At 39.3% G+C, this 19,066-nt stretch overlaps 1 protein-coding gene across 1 annotated transcript in view; it reads left to right on the top strand.

Moving 5' to 3' along the window:
• MCEE (methylmalonyl-CoA epimerase) overlaps positions 1 to 15,376 on the top strand; it is a 28,715-nt gene extending 13,339 nt beyond the window's left edge. The window contains exon 3 of the mRNA XM_002757643.6: positions 13,053 to 15,376. Within this exon, the coding sequence (XP_002757689.1) occupies positions 13,053 to 13,205 (153 nt within the window). The 3' untranslated portion in view covers positions 13,206 to 15,376. The remainder of the gene's footprint in view (positions 1 to 13,052) is intronic.
• The last annotated feature ends 3,690 nt before the right edge of the window (positions 15,377 to 19,066 follow it).

Below are 19,066 nucleotides of genomic sequence, written 5' to 3' on the forward strand. Positions count from 1 at the left end.
AGGAGACCGTTGAAACAAATGTTTAATCCAGACTTTTCACTTTAATATAGATTTATACCACTTTAAAGATTGAAGTCATTCATTTTTGATATCAGCACCATTACAACTTTATATAAAATAAAAGCTTATGTTTGTTTAATCTGTCCAACTTTCATGAACAAATTAAAAGGGGCACATTATTACTTTTTCATAAAATTTGGTCATTGAGAATTACATACCTTAAGGTTAGAGTTATTTAGCCCAATTCTTTGGCTTCAAACAAACAAGATTGTATTGCCATTTTCAGATGGGGAAGCTGAGGACCAAAGAGGTGATGAGATGTACCTGAAGATTCTGAATTTTGGCCAGGTGCAGTGGCTCACACTGGTAATCCCAGACCTTTGGGAGGCCAAGGCAGGTGGGATCACCTGAGGTCGGGAGTTTGAGACCAGCTTGGCCACCATGTGAAACGTATTTCTACTAAAAAAAAATATTAGACTTGGTGGCGTGCCCCTGTAGTCCCAGCTATTCAGGAGGCCAAGGTAGGAGAATCACTTGAACCTGGGAGGCGGAGTTTGCAGTGAACTGAGATCGCACCCCTGCACTCCAGCCTGGGTGACAGACCAAGACTCCATCTCAAAAAAAAAAAAAAAAAAGAGGTTTTGAATTCTTATTGTGACAATCCAAACATATTTTGTTTGGGTTATTGTCACTCTTAATTTACAGGTGACAGGGCAAAATTAAGATAAACTCTCAGATACAGATACATACCAAAAAAAGAAAGAAAGAAAAAGGAAAGAGTTGGTAAGAAGTTGAAGTGAAAAGTAAATAGATCCAATTTTCACTAATGGCATACAAGGTCTTCTAGAGATATATGGTGCATTCTATAATTGTTTGAAGGACTATAAAAGCAGTTTTTAAAAAATCTGTAAACCCCCCCCCTTTTTTTAATTATACTTTATGTTCTGGGATACATTTGCAGAACATGCAGGTTTGTTACAAAGGTATACGTGCGTCACATTGGTTTGCTGTACTGATTATTAACCCATCATCTACATTAGGTATTTCTCCTAATGCTATCCCTCCCCTTGCTCCCCATCCCCCAACAGGCCTCAGTGTGTGCCATTCCCCTCCCTGTGTCCATGTGTTCTCATTGTTCAGCTCCCACTTATGAGTGATAACATGTGGTGTTAGAAAAGCCCCCTTTTTAAAAAAGATGGGTTGTTAATGACTATGTTACTTTTATTACTTGAGGGACTGATTTAATTTTGCAAATCAAATTGCTTTGCATTTCTTATAACTATTGCTCTTCTTTCAATTCAGAAAATTAAGACATTTTTATTTTATTCTTATTATTACCAAACAAAACATTAGGAGTACTCTTAATTGTAAATTTTATAGCAATACTAACAGAAGGATAAATATGGTAAAAAATCTTTCAAATCAAAATTAGTGATAGAAATAGTAACAGAAGTAGACATAGATGCTAGTGTAGTGTCACTTACACATTTATTATTGTTTTGAGACAGATTATTACTCTGTTACCCAGGCTGGAGTTCAGTGGCACCATCATAGCTCACTGCAGCCTTAACCTCCTGGTCTCAAACAAGCAATCCTCTCACTTTAGCCTCCTGAGTAGCTAAGATTACAGCTGTGTGCCACCACACCTGGCTGATTGATTGATTATAGAGATGGGGCCTCACTGTGTTGCCCAGGTTGGTGTCAAACTCCTGGGTCCAAGCTATCCTCCTGCCTCGGCCCCACCTAAAGTATTGGGATTATAGGCATGAACTACTGTGCCCAGCCTTGAAGAATGATTGAGGGATATTGAAGAAGCAGTATACTAAAAAATTGGGTTACAATGTCCAAACTATAGATATTTGTAATTTGATAGAATGTTCCTTAAATGAAAATATTCACAATCACATGTAGAATAGGAGTTATCAAAAGGACACTATGTAAAAAGTCATGACTATATCATGAAATTCTTCAAACATATGAAAAGTAGAAAAATCATATCACAAGACGATCCAAGATGGCTGAATTGGAACAGGTCTGGAGTGCAATTCCCAGTGAAAACGCCGAGGGTAAGTGATCACCACATTTCCAACTGAGTTTTACTGCCCACAGACCAGGAGATTCCCAGACAGAAAAGTGCCACAAGTCTCCAGCATGGGTGTTTCAGCTGGCACAGTGGGTCTCCGCACAAAAACTCACACAAATCTGTGCAGCCGTTTTAACTCACACCTGGAATGCCTGGGAGACAGAGTTGCCCATTCAACTAAAAAGGGGCTGAAATAGGGAGCCAGGTGATCTGGCTCAGTGGGTCCTACCCACACAAAGACCAGCAATCTGAAATGCTCTGGATTAAGAATTTCACAGAAAGCACAGCTGGACATGGGATGGTCCAGCTCTGTCGGGGAAAGCGCATCTGCCATTACTGAGGCGGTCCACCACTACCAAGGCAGTCCGCCATTACCGAGGCAATCCATCATTATAGAGACAGTCCGCCATTACTGAGGCAGACCACTATTACTGAGGCAGTTCTAACTGTACCTCTATAAATGAAACTGCAAGGAAGTTTACACAGCAGCTGGGCAGAGCCCACAGCAGCATGCCTCTGCTGGCAAACTGTGACTAGGCAACCTCCTCGCTGGGCAGGGCATCTCTGAAAAAAGGCAACAGCATGTCAGGAACTTATAAATAAAGTCCCACCTTCCCAGTAGAGAGCACCTGGGGAAAAATGGTGGTTATGAGTTCCACTGCAGCAGACTTAAACGTACCTGCCTAGAAGCTCCGAATGGAACAGTGGCACTCACAGCTCAGCACTTGAGCTCCTATAAGGGACAGACTGTCTCCTCAAGCAGCTCCCCAACCCCTGTATATCCAAAGAGACACCTCCTAAGGAGAGCTGAGGCTGACATCTGGCGGGTATCCTTCTGAGACAAAGATAACAGAAGACGAAACTGGCAGCAACCCTTAACTGTTCTGCAGCCACTGCAGGTGATCCGCAGGCAAGCAGAGACTGGAGTGGACCTCCAGCAGTCCTGCAGCAGAGGGGCCTGTTAGAAGGAAAACTAAAAAACAGAAAGTGATAACTCATCATCAACAAAAAAGACGTCCACTCAGAGACCCCATCCAAAAGTCACCAACTACAAAGACCACAGGTAGATAAATCCACAAAGATGGGAAGAAACCAGTGCAAAAAGGATGAAAACGCCCAAAACCAGAATGCCTCTCCTCCTCCAAGGGATTACAACTCCTCACCAGCAAGGGAACAAGGCTGGATGGAGAATGAGTTTGATGAATTGACAGAAACAGGCTTCAGAAAGTGGGTAATAACAAATCTCTGAGCTAAAAGAACATGTTTGAACCCAATGCAAAGAATCTAAGAACCTTGAAAAAAGGTTTGACAAAATGCTAACTAGAATAAACAGCTTAGAAAAGAATATAAATGAATTGATGGAGGTGAAAAACACAACACAAGAACTTCACGAAGCATACACAAGTTTCAATAGCCAAATTGACCAAGCAGAAGAAATGATTGAAAATCAACTCAATGAAATAAAATGAGAAGGCAAGATTAGAGAAAGAAAAGTGAAAAGAAATGAAAAAACCCTCCAAGAAATTGGGGATTATGTGAAAAGACATAATCTACATTTGACAGGTGTAACAATGTGATAGAGAGAATGAATCCAAGCTGGAAAACTCTCTTCAGGATATTATCCAGTAGAACTCCCCAACCTAGCAAGGCAGGCCAATATTCAAGTCCAGGAAATACAGAGAACACCACAAAGATATTCCTTAAGAAGAGCAACCCCAAGGCACATAATCATCAGATTCACCAGGGCTGAAATGAAGGAAAAGATGCTAAGGGCAGCCAGAGAGAAAGGTCAGGTTACCCATAAAGGGAAACTCATCAGACCCACAGCAGATGTCTCAGCAGAAACCCTGCAAGCCAGAAGAGAGTGGGGGCCGATAATCCACATGCTTAAAGAAAAGAACTTTCAACCTAGAATTTCATATCCAGCCAAACCTTCATAAGCAAAGGAGAAATAAAATCCTTTATGAACAAGCAATTGCTCAGAGATTTCATCACCACTAGGCCTGCTTTACAAGAGCTCCTGAAAGATGCACTAAACATAGAAAGGAACAACCAGTACCAGCCACTCCAAAAACATACCAAATGGTAAAGAGCATTGACACAATGAAGAAACTGCATCAACTAATGTGCAAAACAACCAGCTAGATCAAAATGGCAGGCTCAAATTCACACTTAACAATATTAACCTTAAATGTAAATGGGCTAAATGCCCCAATCAAAAGACACAGACTGGCAAATTGGATAAAAAGTCAAAACCCATTAGTGTGCTGTATCCAGGAAACCCATCTCACATGCAAGGATATACATAGGCTTAAAACAAAAGGATGGAGGAAGATTTACCAAGCAAATGGAGAGCAAAAAAAAAGCAGGAGTTGCAATCCTACTCTCTGATAAAATAGACTTTAAACCAACAAAGATCAAAAGAGACAAAGAAGGGCATTGCGTAATAGTAAAAGGATCAATGCAACAAGAAGAGCTAACAATCCTAAATATATATGCACCCAATACAGGAGCACCCAGATACAATAAGTTCTTAACGACCTACAAAGAGACTTAGACTACCACACAATAATAGTGGGAGACTTTAACCCTCCACTGTCGATATTAGGCAGATCAACAAGACAGAAAATTAACAAGGATATCCAGGACTTGAACTCAGATCTGGACCAAGCAAACCTAATAAACATTTACAGAACTCTCCACCCCAAATCCACAGAATATACATTCTTCTCAGCACCACATCATACCTCTAAATTGACCACATAATTGGAAGTAAATCACCACTCAGCAAATTCAAAAGAACGGAAATCATAACAAACAGTCTCTCAGACCACAGTGCAATCATATTAGAACTCAGGATTAAGAAACTAACTCAGAACCAAACAACTTCATGGAAACTGAACAACTGGCTCTTGAATGTTGATTGGATAAACAATGAAAGGAAGGCAGAAATAAAGATGTTCTTCAAAACCAATGAGAACAAAGACACAATGTACCAGAATCTCTGGGACACATTTAAAGCAGTGTCTAGAGGAAAATTTATAGTGATAAATGCCTACATAAGAAGCAAGGAAATATCTAAAATTGACACCCTGTGAAAATGGAAAGAACTAGAGGAGCAAGATCAAAAAAACTCAAAAACTAGCAGAAAACAAGAAATAACTAAGATCGGAGCAGAACTGAAGAATATAGAGACACAAAAAACTCTTCAAAAAAATTAATAAATCCAGGTTTTTTTAAAACAAAATAGACCACTAGCCAGATTAATAAAAAAGAAAAAAGACAAGAATCAGATAGATGCAATAAAAAATGATAAAGAGGATATCACCACAGATTCTGCAGAAATTTAAACTACCATCAGAGATTACTGCAAATGACTCTATGCATGTAAACCAGTAAACTTGGAAGAAATGGATAAATTCCTGGACACTTGCATAAGTGTCCAAAGCCTAAACCAGGAAGAAATCAAAACCTCGAATAGACCAATAACAAGGGCTGAAGTTGAGGGATTGATGGCCTACCAACCAAAAAAAGCCCAGGTCCAGATGGGTTCACAGCCAAATTCTATCAGACATACAAAGAGGAGCTGGTACCACTGCTTCTGAAACTATTCCAAGCAATACAAAATGAGGGAATCGTTCCCAAATCATTTTGAGACCAACATCATCCCGATACCAAAACTTGGCAGAGACTCAACAAGAAAAAAAAAAAACTTCAGGCCAATATCCTTGATGAACATAGATGCAAAAATCTTCAATAAAATACTGGCAAACTGATTGCAGCAGCACATCAAAAAGCTTATCCATCACGATCAAGTAAGCTTCATCCCAGGGTTGCAAGGCTGGTTCAACATATATAAGTCTATAAATGTAAATCACCACATAAACAGAACCAAAGACAAAAAACACATGATTATCTCAATAGATGCAGAGAAGGCCTTCAACAAAATTCAACAGCCCTTTATGCTAACAACTCTCAATAAACTAGGTATCGATGGAACATAGTTCAAAATAATAAAAGCTATTTATGACAAACCTACAGCCAATATCATACTGAATGGGCAAAAACTGGAAGCATTCCCTTTGAAATCTGGCACTAGACAAGGATGCCCTCTCTCCCCACTCCTATTCAATATAGTATTGGAAGTTCTAGCCAAACCAATCAGGCAAGAAAAAGAAATAAAGTATATTCAATTAAGAAAGGAGGAAGTCAAATTGTCTCTATTTGCAGACAACATGATTGTATATTTACAAGACCCCATGGTCTCAGCCCCAAATCTCCTGAAACTAATAAGCAACTTTAGCAAAGTCTCAGGATACAAAATCAATGTGCAGAAACCACAAGCATCCCTGTACACCAATAACAGACTTTAAAGAGAGCCAAATCAAGAATGAACTGCCATTCACAATTGCTACAAAAAGAATAAAATACCTAGGAATACAACTAACAAAGGATGCAAAGGACCTCTTCAAGAAGAACTACAAACCACTGCTCAAGGAAATAAGAAAGGACACAAACAGATGAGAAAACATTCCATGCTTATGGTTGGGAAGGATCAATATTGTGAAAATGGCCATACTGCCTAAAGTAATTTATAGATTCAATGCTATCCACATCAGGGTACCTATGACCGTCTTCACAGAACTGAAAAAAACCACCTTAAACTTCATATGGAGGCTGGGCGCAGTGGCTCATGCCTGTAATCCCAGCACTTTGGAAGGCCAAGGCAGGTGGATCACGAAGTCAAGCTATTGAGACCATCCTGGCCAACACGGTGAAACCCCATCTCTACTAAAAATACAAAAAAATTAGCTGGGTGTGGTGGCACGCACCTGTGGTCCCAGCTACTCAGGAGAATGAGGTGGAAGAATTGCTTGAACCCAGGAGGCGGAGGTTGCAGTGAGCCAAGATTGCGCCACTGCACTCCAGCCTGGTGACAGAGCAAGACTCCATCTCAAAAAAAAAACAAAAACATATGGAACCAAAAGAGAGCCCACATAGCCTAGACAATACTAAGCAAAAAGAACAAAGTTGGAGGCATGACACTACCTGACTTCAAACTATGCTACAAGGCTACAGTAATCAAAATAGCATGGTACTGGTACCAAAACAGAGATATAGACCAATGGAACAGAACAGAGGCCTCGGAGGCAATGCCACACATCTACAACCATCTGATATTTGACAAACCTAACAAAAACAAGCAATGGGGAAAGGATTCCCTGTTTAATAAATCTTGTTGGGAAAACTGGCTAGCCATGTGCAGAAAGCAGAAACTGGACCTGTTCCTGACACCTTACACTAAAATTAACTCCAGATAGATTAAAGACTTAAACATAAGACCTAACACCATAAAAACCCTAGAAGAAAACCTAGGCAAAACCATTCAGGACATAGGCATAAGCAAGGACTTCATGACTAAAACACCAAAAGCATTGGCAACAAAAGCCAAAATAAACAAATGGGATCTAATTAAACTCCAGAGCTTCTGCACAGCAAAAGAAACAATCTTTAGAGTGAACCAGCAACCAACACAATGGGAAAGAATTTTTGCAATCTACCCATCAGACAAAGGGCTAATATCCAGAATCTACAAAGAACTAAAACAGATTTACAAGAAAAAAAAAAACCCATTCAAAACTAGGCAAAGGATATGAATAGACACTTTTCGAAAGAAGACATTTATGAGGCCAACAAACATGAAAATATGCTCATCATCACTGGTCATTAGAGAAATGCAAATAAAAACTACATTGAGATACCATTTCACACCAGTTAGAATGGTGATGATTAAAAAATCTGGAGACAACAGATGCTGGAGAGGATGTGGAGAAATAGGAACACTTTTACACTGCTGGTGGGAGTGTAAATTAGTTCAACCATTGTGGAAGACAGTGTGGCGATTCCTCAAGGACCTAGAAATAGAAATTCCATTTGACCCAGCAATCCCATTACTGGGTATATATCCAAAGGATTATAAATCATTCTATTATAAAGACACAGAGCACATGTATGTCCATTGCAGCACTGTTTACAATAGCAAAGACCTGGAGCCAACCCAAATGCCCATCGATGATAGACTGGACAAGGAAAATGTGGCACATATACACCATGGAATACTATGCAGCCATAAAAAATGATGAGTTTGTGTCCTTTGTAGGGACATGGATGAATCTGGAAACCATCATTCTCGGCAAACTGACACGAACAGAAAATCAAACACCAAATGTTCTCTCTCATAGGAAGATGTTGAACAATGAGAACACATGGACACGGAGGGGATCATCACACACTGGGGTCTGTTCTGGGGGACTAAGGGAGGGACAGCAGGGGGTAGGGAGTTGGGGAGGGATAACATGGGGAGAATGCCAGATATAGGTGATGGGGATAGAGGCAGCAAACCACATTGCAGTGTATGTACCTGTGTGCAACAATCCTGCCTGTTCTGTACATGTACCCCAGAACCTAAAGTGCAATAAAGTATATATAAAAAAAAGAAAAATTATATCACAGACTCCTGTACTCTTATCACCCATGTTCAGCAGTTTTCAAGATCTTGCTACACATCATCTTTTTCTTTTTTCCTTATTATATTGTTTTAAATTAACAACATGTCATTTTACCCTTATTTAGTTTAGATCTCTAAGAAATAGGAAAATAACCACAGTGACATTATCATCTTTATTTTCCGGCACTTCAGTCAAAATTAAAGGTAAATCTTTTGGCACCATCTTTACACAGGTCATAAATTAAAAATCCCAGATTGATTTACAAATATCTTTTTAGAGTTGATTTCTTCTAATCAGGATAAAAACAAGATCCGCTCGTTATAAATGGTGGTTAATCTCTTCAGGCTCTTTAAAAAATATATTAAATCTCATAATAGTTTGATACATTTATCACTATTAGTGAATCAATACTGATTTATTGTTAATAGCTAACGTCTGTACTTAATTCTGATTTTTTTAGTTCTTACCCAATGTCCTTTTTCTATTACAGGAGCCTATCTAGGATTTTTCATCACTTTTATTATTTTTTTAAATTTACTTTTATTTTATTTGCAGTTCCAGGTTACATGTGTAGGACACGCAGGTTTGTTACATAGGTAAATGTATGCCATGGTGGTTTGCTGCACCTGTCAACTCATCACCTAGAAAGCTATTTATGCTGATGTTGTCCCTTGCATGCATTAGCTGTTTATGCTGATGCTCTCCCTTCCCCCACTCCCCCACCGCTAGCACGTTACATTTAGCCCTCATGTCTGCTGAGGCTTCTCTTGCATGTGGCAGTTTCTCATACTTTCCTTGCGTTTTGTTTTATTTCTCAACCTTTTTCTAGGATCTCCTTCCCTTGTTTCTTATGACCTTGACACTTTTGAGGATTACTGGTCAGTTATTTTGTAAACTGTCCCTCAGTTGAGATTTGTGTGATATTTTTCTTATTATTGGACTCATGTTATTGATTCTGGGGAGAAAGCCCATAGAGGTAAAGTGCCATTCTCATCACACTTGATAGTATCAAGGATTCATACTATCAACATGACTTACTTCTGTTGATATTAACCTTGATTCCCCAGGTGAGGAGGTGTTGTCAGGTTTCTCCACTGGAAAACTTCTTTTTTTCTCCTCCATACTATCCTCCTTTGGAAGGAAGTCATTTATTCAAGTCCCACACTTAAGGAATGGGGAGTTATATCAGTATGGACTTGTGGATATTTATTTCATGACTTGCATTACAATCTAATACTACTTTTTTCCCTCAGATTGTTGCAGCTTTGGCTATTAGGAGCTCTTTCAGTTGATCCTTGTGTCCCTTTAACATACCCCATCATTTTTGGTTTTGTGTTTTGTTTTTGTTTTTTAAGGACTTCCTTTCTTTTTCTGGCACTGTAAGGTGCTCCAAATGCATCTTCTATATTCTTTGCTCTAGCCATCGACTTAGCCATTTCTTTTAGGAGCCCTGGTTCCTACTACTGGAGAATGGTATTAGAAGCCAAGATCTGGGTTCTAGGTGTGGTTATTGCTACTGGGAGGTGTCACTGGTTCTTGGCCTACTAAGCCAACACAGCAGGGAGATATATGTGTGTATACTGTGTATATACACCTATCTATACCCATTTCTATATATAACTATGTTATAGAATTTATGAGAAGTCATAACTCCTGAGTGCATACTGATGTCTCTAGCTCTAATCCATTACCACATAGATCACACTAGCCTTTTATCTTCTCATTCCAACAATGAGAAACTTACCTGCCACCATCAGCCATTCATCTCCTTCATTGTTCAATTTTGGTATGATGTGTGGCAGTTGTATTCATCTTCTAGGGCTGCTATAATAAATGAGATAAACATAGTGGCTTAAAACAGAAATTATTCTTTTCACAGTTCTAGAAACTAGAATTCCAAAATCAAGAGGTAAAAAATATCGAAGAAAAAGAAAACAGAATAGAGCATAAGAAAAATGTAGGACATGGTCAAAAGTTCTAGTAGATTATAGTTGGTAACCCAGAAAAGAAAGAGAGAAAAATAGAACAGAAGCAATAATTGAAAAAATAGTTGACAAGGACACTCACTACCAATCTGATGTAAAACATCAATCTATGGATTCAAGAAACTCAGCAACCCCAAGTAGGGCAAACAAAACCACACCAGGCCAGGTGCGGTGGCTCATGCCGTTAATCCCAGCACTGCAGGAGGCCAAGGCGGGCAGATCACTTGAGGTCAAGAGTTCAAGACCAGCCTGGCCAACATGGTGAAACTCAGTTTCTACCAAAAATGCAAAACTTGGCCTGGCATGGTGGCTTGTGCCTGTAATCCCACCTATCAGGAGGCTGAGGCAGGAGAATTGCTTGAACCCAGGAGGCAGAGGTTGCAGTGAGCCAAGATCATGCCATTGCACTCCAGCCTGGGCAACAGAGTGAGACTCCATCTCAAAAATATATATGTACATGAAAGAAAACCACACCTAAGCACACCATAGTCAAACTGAAAATCAAAGATGAAGAGAAAAATCGTAAAAGCAATAGAAGTAAAGAAGACAAATTATAGAATGACATGTAATGACATTTTTTAGTTGCTCACAGACAAAACCTGCCAATTTAAAATTCTGATTCCAGCCAAGATGGTGTAAAAGAGATCAGTGTATCCTCCTGCCTGAAGCAAACAAGCAACCTAGACAAAATACATGAAATAATGGATTTCTGGGTATTAGACATCAGTCAGCACAGGAATTGATTTCTGAGAGAGGGTAAACAAACAAGATGAGCCCTACAATTACCCAGTTTACTGGCTGTAGAGAGTTTCCTGACTGCAGCACAGGAAGGGGGAGTCCATGCGGAACTTAGCTGTCTCCCTGAGTTGAGGAAATAGGAGTTGGAAGTCTGAGAATGCCATGATGCCAGAGTTCACAGCTCTCTCCTGGAAAGAAGAGCCGCACACAGAATGAACTCCAAAGATCTGCAGTACCTTTCATGTCTTCCTCTGAGCTTCGAGTATTGTACGCATGTCAGGAAGCTACCGTAGGCTGGAAATAGAACCCCTTGAAAGGATGAGAGGAAATAATCCATACACACAGGGTAGTTTTTTCTTACTAGTCATAGTAATTACTGTAACATTGGTAGAGTACTCAGAAGGGCTTTGGCTTTGTAGTGAGGAAAATTAGTCCTAGATTAAAAGCTGCTCCAATCCCACCTAACACAGTAGAAAAAAAGCTTAATAATATTGATATGAATTTTAAAATAAGTTAGAATTGACAATATCTGACATTAGTGAGGACCAATTTTCCTCACTAAGGATGATCAGTCCTGCCACAAGTTTCTAGTGCATGTTCTATTCTGAAAAAGATGAGAATTAACCAGGTACATGCAAATTGTTATAAAATGAGCTGTGTTCCAAACCTAGGCATGCATGACTTTGATATACCTATGAGGTTTAAAAAAGAAATATCAGGAATACAAGTAGAATATGTGCCATATGAGGAAATCATTACGGTAACATTCAGTATCCTCATCAGTTGTTTGACCGGTTTTAGAGTTCAGTCTATAATCCTTGGCTCTTTGGAAATAAAATTGTATAAATATTCATGTTTATTAGATCTGTGTGATAGGTTCATGGGTGTTATACTACTCTGTGCTTCTGTGTTTTTTAAAATTAGTGATTTTAATTAAACTCTAGTGATTTATGACTGCCTAGGAATATAGCCATTCATATCGTACCTTGTCACCCATTTACTAGGTTCCCAGTCTAAGTGGGTGACTTTCCAAGATACAGGCAGATAATTTCTCCATCAAGTATAGAGAGACACATCTGCTCCTTTCCTAGAGTATACATAAGTATGAAGAAAGTAGAAATAACTTAGAAGAGGTTACAAAAATACTAAAGTTTGAATTTTGTTTTTGGATGGGGAATAACATTTTGATGGCAATTTAATATTGATTTTCATGTGTATCTTAACGTCAAAGGTAATAACCAAACGTTGGCAGGGCAAGTTTTGGGCATCAGGGAAACACTCATATTTGCTAAGTATCCACTAATGTCATAAATCGTACTGAGAGCTTTTTATCTGTTAGTTCATTTTATTTTGTAGTCAATTTACCCTGTAGACCTCATTTTCCTGTTATAGATGAGGACCCCAGGGTTCTCAGGAAAAAGCAGTGTCTTCAATCTCACTAATAGTACTGCCAGGATAAACTATTATAAAGTATAAAATACATTATTTAGATTATAAGAAGAAACATTTACTAATGGTGAAAATTCTAAGCATTGTGGTTGCTTACCTAGAAAAATTTACTAACTTCTTTTACTTTTCTGGAAATTTTAAGCTTATTTTTTATGATGGTTTAAGAATGGCCCTGCCCACAGGCAAAGGGGATAGACTGAGCTCTCAAAGTTTTTTCTAAGTCTTATGATACGGTAATTTGGTGTTTTTATGATCTCAAATGTGTTCAATTTATTTCTTTTACTTAAGGTGGATAACATAAATGCAGCTGTGATGGATTTGAAAAAAAAGAAGATCCGTAGTCTAAGTGAAGAGGTCAAAATAGGAGCACATGGAAAACCAGTGATTTTTCTCCATCCTAAAGACTGTGGTGGAGTCCTTGTGGAACTGGAGCAAGCTTGAGTTATATTTGTAAGAAACAAAATTAATCGACCTGAAAAAGCCTTATCAAATACTATTGAAATGTACTATGACAAATATATATTTGTTAATTTGACTTTGAAGAAAATCTTCATTACAAATTACTTAGGGAATATTATTAAAATCATAGAAATAAATTATTCCTTTTTTACAATGGGGTAATTGAATGTAATGTGTTAGCCGTGTACAAGGGTATGTGTGTGATATCAGATAGATACACCGAAGAGTTAGGGAGTTATGAAAGAATATAACCATTTTGTGGCTAAATATTTGGGGCAAAATTTTTTTCTTTTTTTGAGACGAAGTCTTGCTTTTGTCACCCAAGCTGGAATGCAATGGTGCAATCTTGGCTCACTGCAACCTCCACCTCCCGGGTTCAGGTGATTCTCCTGCATACTGTAATCCCCAAGTAGCAGGGATTACAGGCATGTGCCACCACGTTCAGCTAATTTTTGTATTTTTAGTAGAGACAGGGTTTCACCATATCTACAGGAAACTCAAAATATCGGTAAATTAACTGATTTAATTTATCAGTAAATCTCAATATCAGTAAACTAAGAGTAAAAGGATAGAAAAAGATAAACCTTGCACACACTAATTCAGAGAAAGCTGGAGTGGATGAATTACTATCAGACAAGGTAGACTTTAGGAAAAAAGAAAATTGCCAGGGACAAAGAGATACATTACAGAATGATGAAGGGGTCAGATCACAAAAAGATAGCAGGTGTGCATGCATCAAATAACACAACTGCAAAGTATATAATCTAAGAATTGGTAGAACTAAAAGGAAAAAATAAATTTACAGTTACAGTGGGAGAGTTGTAATAGATAAACCAACTAGACAAAAAAGCAAGTGTGTAGGAGAAGGGAGAACTGAACAGTACCATCAGCCAATACATAATACACATTTTTTGAGCATATATGGGACATTCACCAAGATAGACTTTATCTTGGGGTATGAAACAAACTCTAACACATTTAATATAAGTGAAACCGTATACAATATCTCTGTGACCATAAATGAATCAAACTAGAAGTCAATAACATAACAGAAAAATCTCCCCAAACTTTTAAATTGTTAACGAGGAAGTCTCGAGAAGTAAAATACATCTTGAGCTGAATGAACTTGGAAATACATCACAATTTTTTAACATTTTATCAATTTATTGCTTTAATCCATGAATTGATAATAAAATTTTGCTTTCATAAGAAAAATGAAATGTGATCACAAGAAATACAAAATAGTATGTTTAATAGATGCTGGTGTTAGCCCTCATCCAGTATTTCTTCTTTAACAGAATTCTGACTTGGTTAGGTTCCCATCCTTATCCTCTCCCACACAGGTAAAATTTTCAGGTAAAGCCCCAAGGTTAGACTGAAATTTCATCACCCTTGCCAGTGATGGGTTCAGTGATATGGTTCATAACTACATATGGTTATGTAATTCATGCGTGGACTAACAGCATGAAGAAAGGTTTTTTAGAGACTTCTGGAAATGTTCTTTCCCACATCTAGGTAGGAATCAGCCTCTCTCCCGACAGAGTTGAACAAGGAAAACAGGTAATTTGGTTGCTACCAGCAACTATCTAACAACTGCAGGACAAACAAACAAAATCCCAGAAACCTTAGGATAATGGTGACCCTGGTTGTTAGAATAGAGACAGAAAAATAAAAAAACAAAACTGTTTTCAATGACATTTAAAAAAATGTATTGGCTGGGATTGGTGACTCACTCCTGTAATCCCAGCACTTTGGTAGGCCATGGCAAGTGAGTGGATTGCTTGAGCCCAGGAGTTCAAGACTAGTTTGGGCAATATAGCCAAACCTTGTCTCTACAAAAAAAGAAAAGAAAAATTAGCTGGGCATGGTGGTCTGCACTTGTAGTCTCAGCTACTCAGGAGGCTGAGGTGGGAGGATCACTTGAGCCCAGGAGGTCAAGGCTGCAGTGAGCTATGATTGTGCCACTGTGCTCCAGCCTAGGTGATAGAGTGAGACCCTTTCTCAAAAACAAAAAATCATTTATTGAATAAGTTGAATTTATCAGTGAACTTTCTAAAATTTCCACTAATACAATTTTTTTGTACATCAAAATGAATTATTTTAATGAATGAAAAACATTAAATCTGTGGAAATCAGTCTACAGAAAAAGAAAATGTGTATTTGACATCATTTAAGGTGGCTCTTACATCAACTCCTTACTTGGAAAACATATTTAGATGTAAAGAATTAAGCCTTTCTCCTGTTTTCCCAGCATTGATGATTTTGAAGAATTTTTTATTTTATTACACGTAACACTGCTTTAGCTAAGTAAGTATATCTTCTCAGTTCCAAGTTTCCTATAAAGCCTGCTCTCCAGTCCCTCCTGCTTCGGACTCCCTGTGGTTGGGTGAAACAGGGCTCTTTCCCTTGCTCCAGATGAGAGACCAAAGCTGGTTTGGAAGTGGGTGGCACTGGGGCCTGGCTGTTGAGGACACAGTTGTCATCGTCTGACCTCTTTTATTCCTTTCTTGGGTAAAGATAAAAGTCTTAGGTGTGTGGATTCCTGGCAGCCTCTGCAGCTTTTCAGCAAGCAGAGATGCTGGTCACTACTTGTTGGTCCTCACAAATCCTAATACAAATTTTTAAAGATAACAATGATCCAGAATGTTTACATAATTTTTAAAAGCTTGATAAGAATTATTTGAACATTAAAAACAAAATAATAGGCTGGGCTTGGTGGCTCACACCTATAATCCCAGCACTTTGGGAGGCTGAGGCGGGTGAATTACCTGAGGTCAGGAGTTTGAGCCCAACCTGGCCAACACAGTGAAACTCTGACTCTACTAAAAATACAAAAAATTAGCCCGGCGTGGTGGCAGGCACCAGTAATCCCAGCTATATGGGCTAATTTCCTTATTTCTTAAAGTCGGTTTGAGTTGAGGTTTTGGTAACTTGAAACTGAAATCATCCCAGTAATATAGTGAATATAATATAATTCACTATAAAAATGAGACAAAAATCCTCACAACTACATGAAGAAGCTCTAATTAGTATCAAATACAGAACAAAAGACACAATATGCATGGCTAACTCAACAGTGTACCATTGAGAAGAAAACATTACTGAACTCTTGGAGTTTATTCAAATAAGTTTTAAAATATTATATAATTTAGCTGGGTATGGTGGCACATGCCTGTAATCCCAGCTACTGGTGAGGCTGAGGCAGGAGTGTGATGTAACTGGCCTAGAGTTAGAACCTGTACAATGCCATTTTATAAAGGACAAAAGTGTTTCCATTCTCCTCACAATGAATGCTAACCTCAGCTTCTGTAAAACTGCTAAAATGCCAAAAGATAAAGCTGCATACTTTCTCTTATCTGTAACTGCCAGAATTGCTGGCCCTTGATCACCGGTAATGGCCAGAGTAAGCACCCCTGAATAATTCCATTCTGGCACCAAGTAACCCCTACCCAGACGATGTGTAAGCAAATGGTTATCTTAACTTCTGTAAATCTCTCCCCTGGCCCTTGGAATGTCCAGAGCCCCCTCACCCTCCTCTCTACCCAGGAGGTGATTTACAGCCCCCCGAAATGTCTGAAGACTTTCATCCCATCTCTGCTCTTCACCCCCACTCCCAAGGTGGTTTTGCGGGTATAAAAAGGTCTTGTCACCCTTCTTTCTCTGCCACGGGTTGGAAAGACGTGAGTCCTCCGTGGTCGCCGGCAATAACCCTTCAATTTGGCATACTTTTGTCTTGGTGTTGACTTTCTGTGCTCGGTCCGATACAACAGGAGAATCACTTGAACCTGGAAGGTGGAGGTTACAGTGAGCCAAGATTGTGCCATTGCATTCTAGCCTGGGTGACAGAGCCAGACTTCGTCTCAAAAAATATATAAATAGGTAGGGTGCAGTGGTTTACGCCTGTAATCTCAGTACTTTGGGAGGCCAAGACGGATGGATCACGAGGTCAAGATGTAATATCCAAGCAAGTTAGAAGGAAACATCACACTCTGAGTTCAAATTGAGTTCTTTATTCAGCCAGATGACGGAGAGTCAGCTAATGCTCAGAATCTCTCAGCCCCGAGGAAGGGGCTTGATTTCCCTTTATAACTTGATTTAGGTAGTGGAGGGGGCAGCCTAGCTGAAGTGGAATTTTACAGAAGCGGGATATGCAAGTTAGTAGGAGGAGGCTGGTAAGCAGGGGGCAGGAGGTTCCCAGGATTGCTGGTTACTAAGGGTATTTCCATAAAATCATTAAGTGGGGATAGCAGGGGGAACTTTCCATACAATCAATCATCAAGGAAGGTATTCACAATAGCAGGTAGACTTGCCAAGCAGGATGCAGTTACAGTAGTTACAGGTACTGTGAACAGTGTGAACCTCTCAACGGTTCAAAGCTTTCAGTGCAGCCTGACCCAGTAATGCACCTGAGAGGGCCGAGGCAGGAAGGGAGAGGCTAGAGAAATCTTGTCAGGTTTGCGACTAAGATGGAGTCAGTTAGGTTATTACAAAGAAATTGAGACCATCCTGGGCAACATGGTGAAACCCCATCTCTACTAAAAATACAAAAATTAGCTGGGTGTGCTGATGCATGCCTGTAGTGCCAGCTACTTGGGAGGCTGAGGCAGGAGAATCACTTGAACCCAGGAGGTGGAGGTTACAATGAGCTGAGATTGCACCACTGCACTCCAGCCTGGGTGACAGAGCAAGACTCCATCTCAAAAAAAATACACACACACACACACACACACACACACACACACACACAATATATGTGTGGGCATGTGTAATCTTTTCTTTTTTTTTTTTTAAATTTTTTATTGGATTTTAGGTTTTGGGGTACATGAGCAAAGCATGCAAGACAGTTGCGTAGGAACACACATGGCAGTGTGCTTTTCTTTCCTTCTCCCCTTCACCCACATTTGGCATTTCTCCCCAGGCTATCCCTCCCCACCTCCCCCTCCCACTAGCCCTCCCCTTTTCCCCCCAATAGACCCCAGTGTTTAGTACTCCCCTTTCTGTGTCCATGTGTTCTCATTTTTCATCACCCACCTATGAGTGAGAATATGCGGTGTTTCATTTTCTGTTCTTGTGTCAGTTTGCTGAGGATGACGTTCTCCAGATTCATCCATGTCCCTACAAACGACACAAACTCATCATTTCTGATTGCTGCATAATATTCCATGGTGTATATGTGCCACATTTTTCCAATCCAGTCTATTATCAATGGGCATTTGGGTTGATTCCAGGTCTTTGCTATTGTAAACAGTGCTGCAATGAACATTCGTGTACATGTGTCCTTATAGTAGAACGATTTATAGTCTTTTGGATATATACCCAGTAATGTGATTGCTGGGTCAAATGGAATTTCTATTTCTAAGGCCTTTTGAGACAGTCTCACACTGTCGCCTTGTTCACTTCATCATTTCCTTGCCCCTAATCAGTGCTCAGTAAATTTCTGTTAATTAATTTTGTTGGTTTAACCTCTTTACAAAGCAGTTCAATGAAATGCAAATGTGTGGTTTCTTTCTTTCTTTCTTTTTATAAGATGGGGTTTCACCCTGATGGCCAGGCTGCTCTTGAACTCCTGACCTCAGGTGATCCACCCACCTCAGCCTCCCAAAGTGCTAGGATTACAGGCGTGAGCCACCACTGTCAATGTGTGGTTTCTTAGTCTTGATGTTTACTTAAAGCAAGTAAAGGCAATGAAATCATTTCTTTGACCTGTTTGGGCATCACATTACTATAGCAGATGCACATCTTTATTGTTGTAAATTAAGGTGATGACACTGATTTCATTGTGTTAAGGTTGCTGGTCAGACCAAATAATCCCCCCCCTCCACAAAGCAAATACTTGTAAGCAA

This window comes from Callithrix jacchus, chromosome 14 (genome assembly GCF_049354715.1).
Source record: "Callithrix jacchus isolate 240 chromosome 14, calJac240_pri, whole genome shotgun sequence".
In the NCBI taxonomy this organism is placed as follows: domain Eukaryota; kingdom Metazoa; phylum Chordata; class Mammalia; order Primates; family Cebidae; genus Callithrix; species Callithrix jacchus.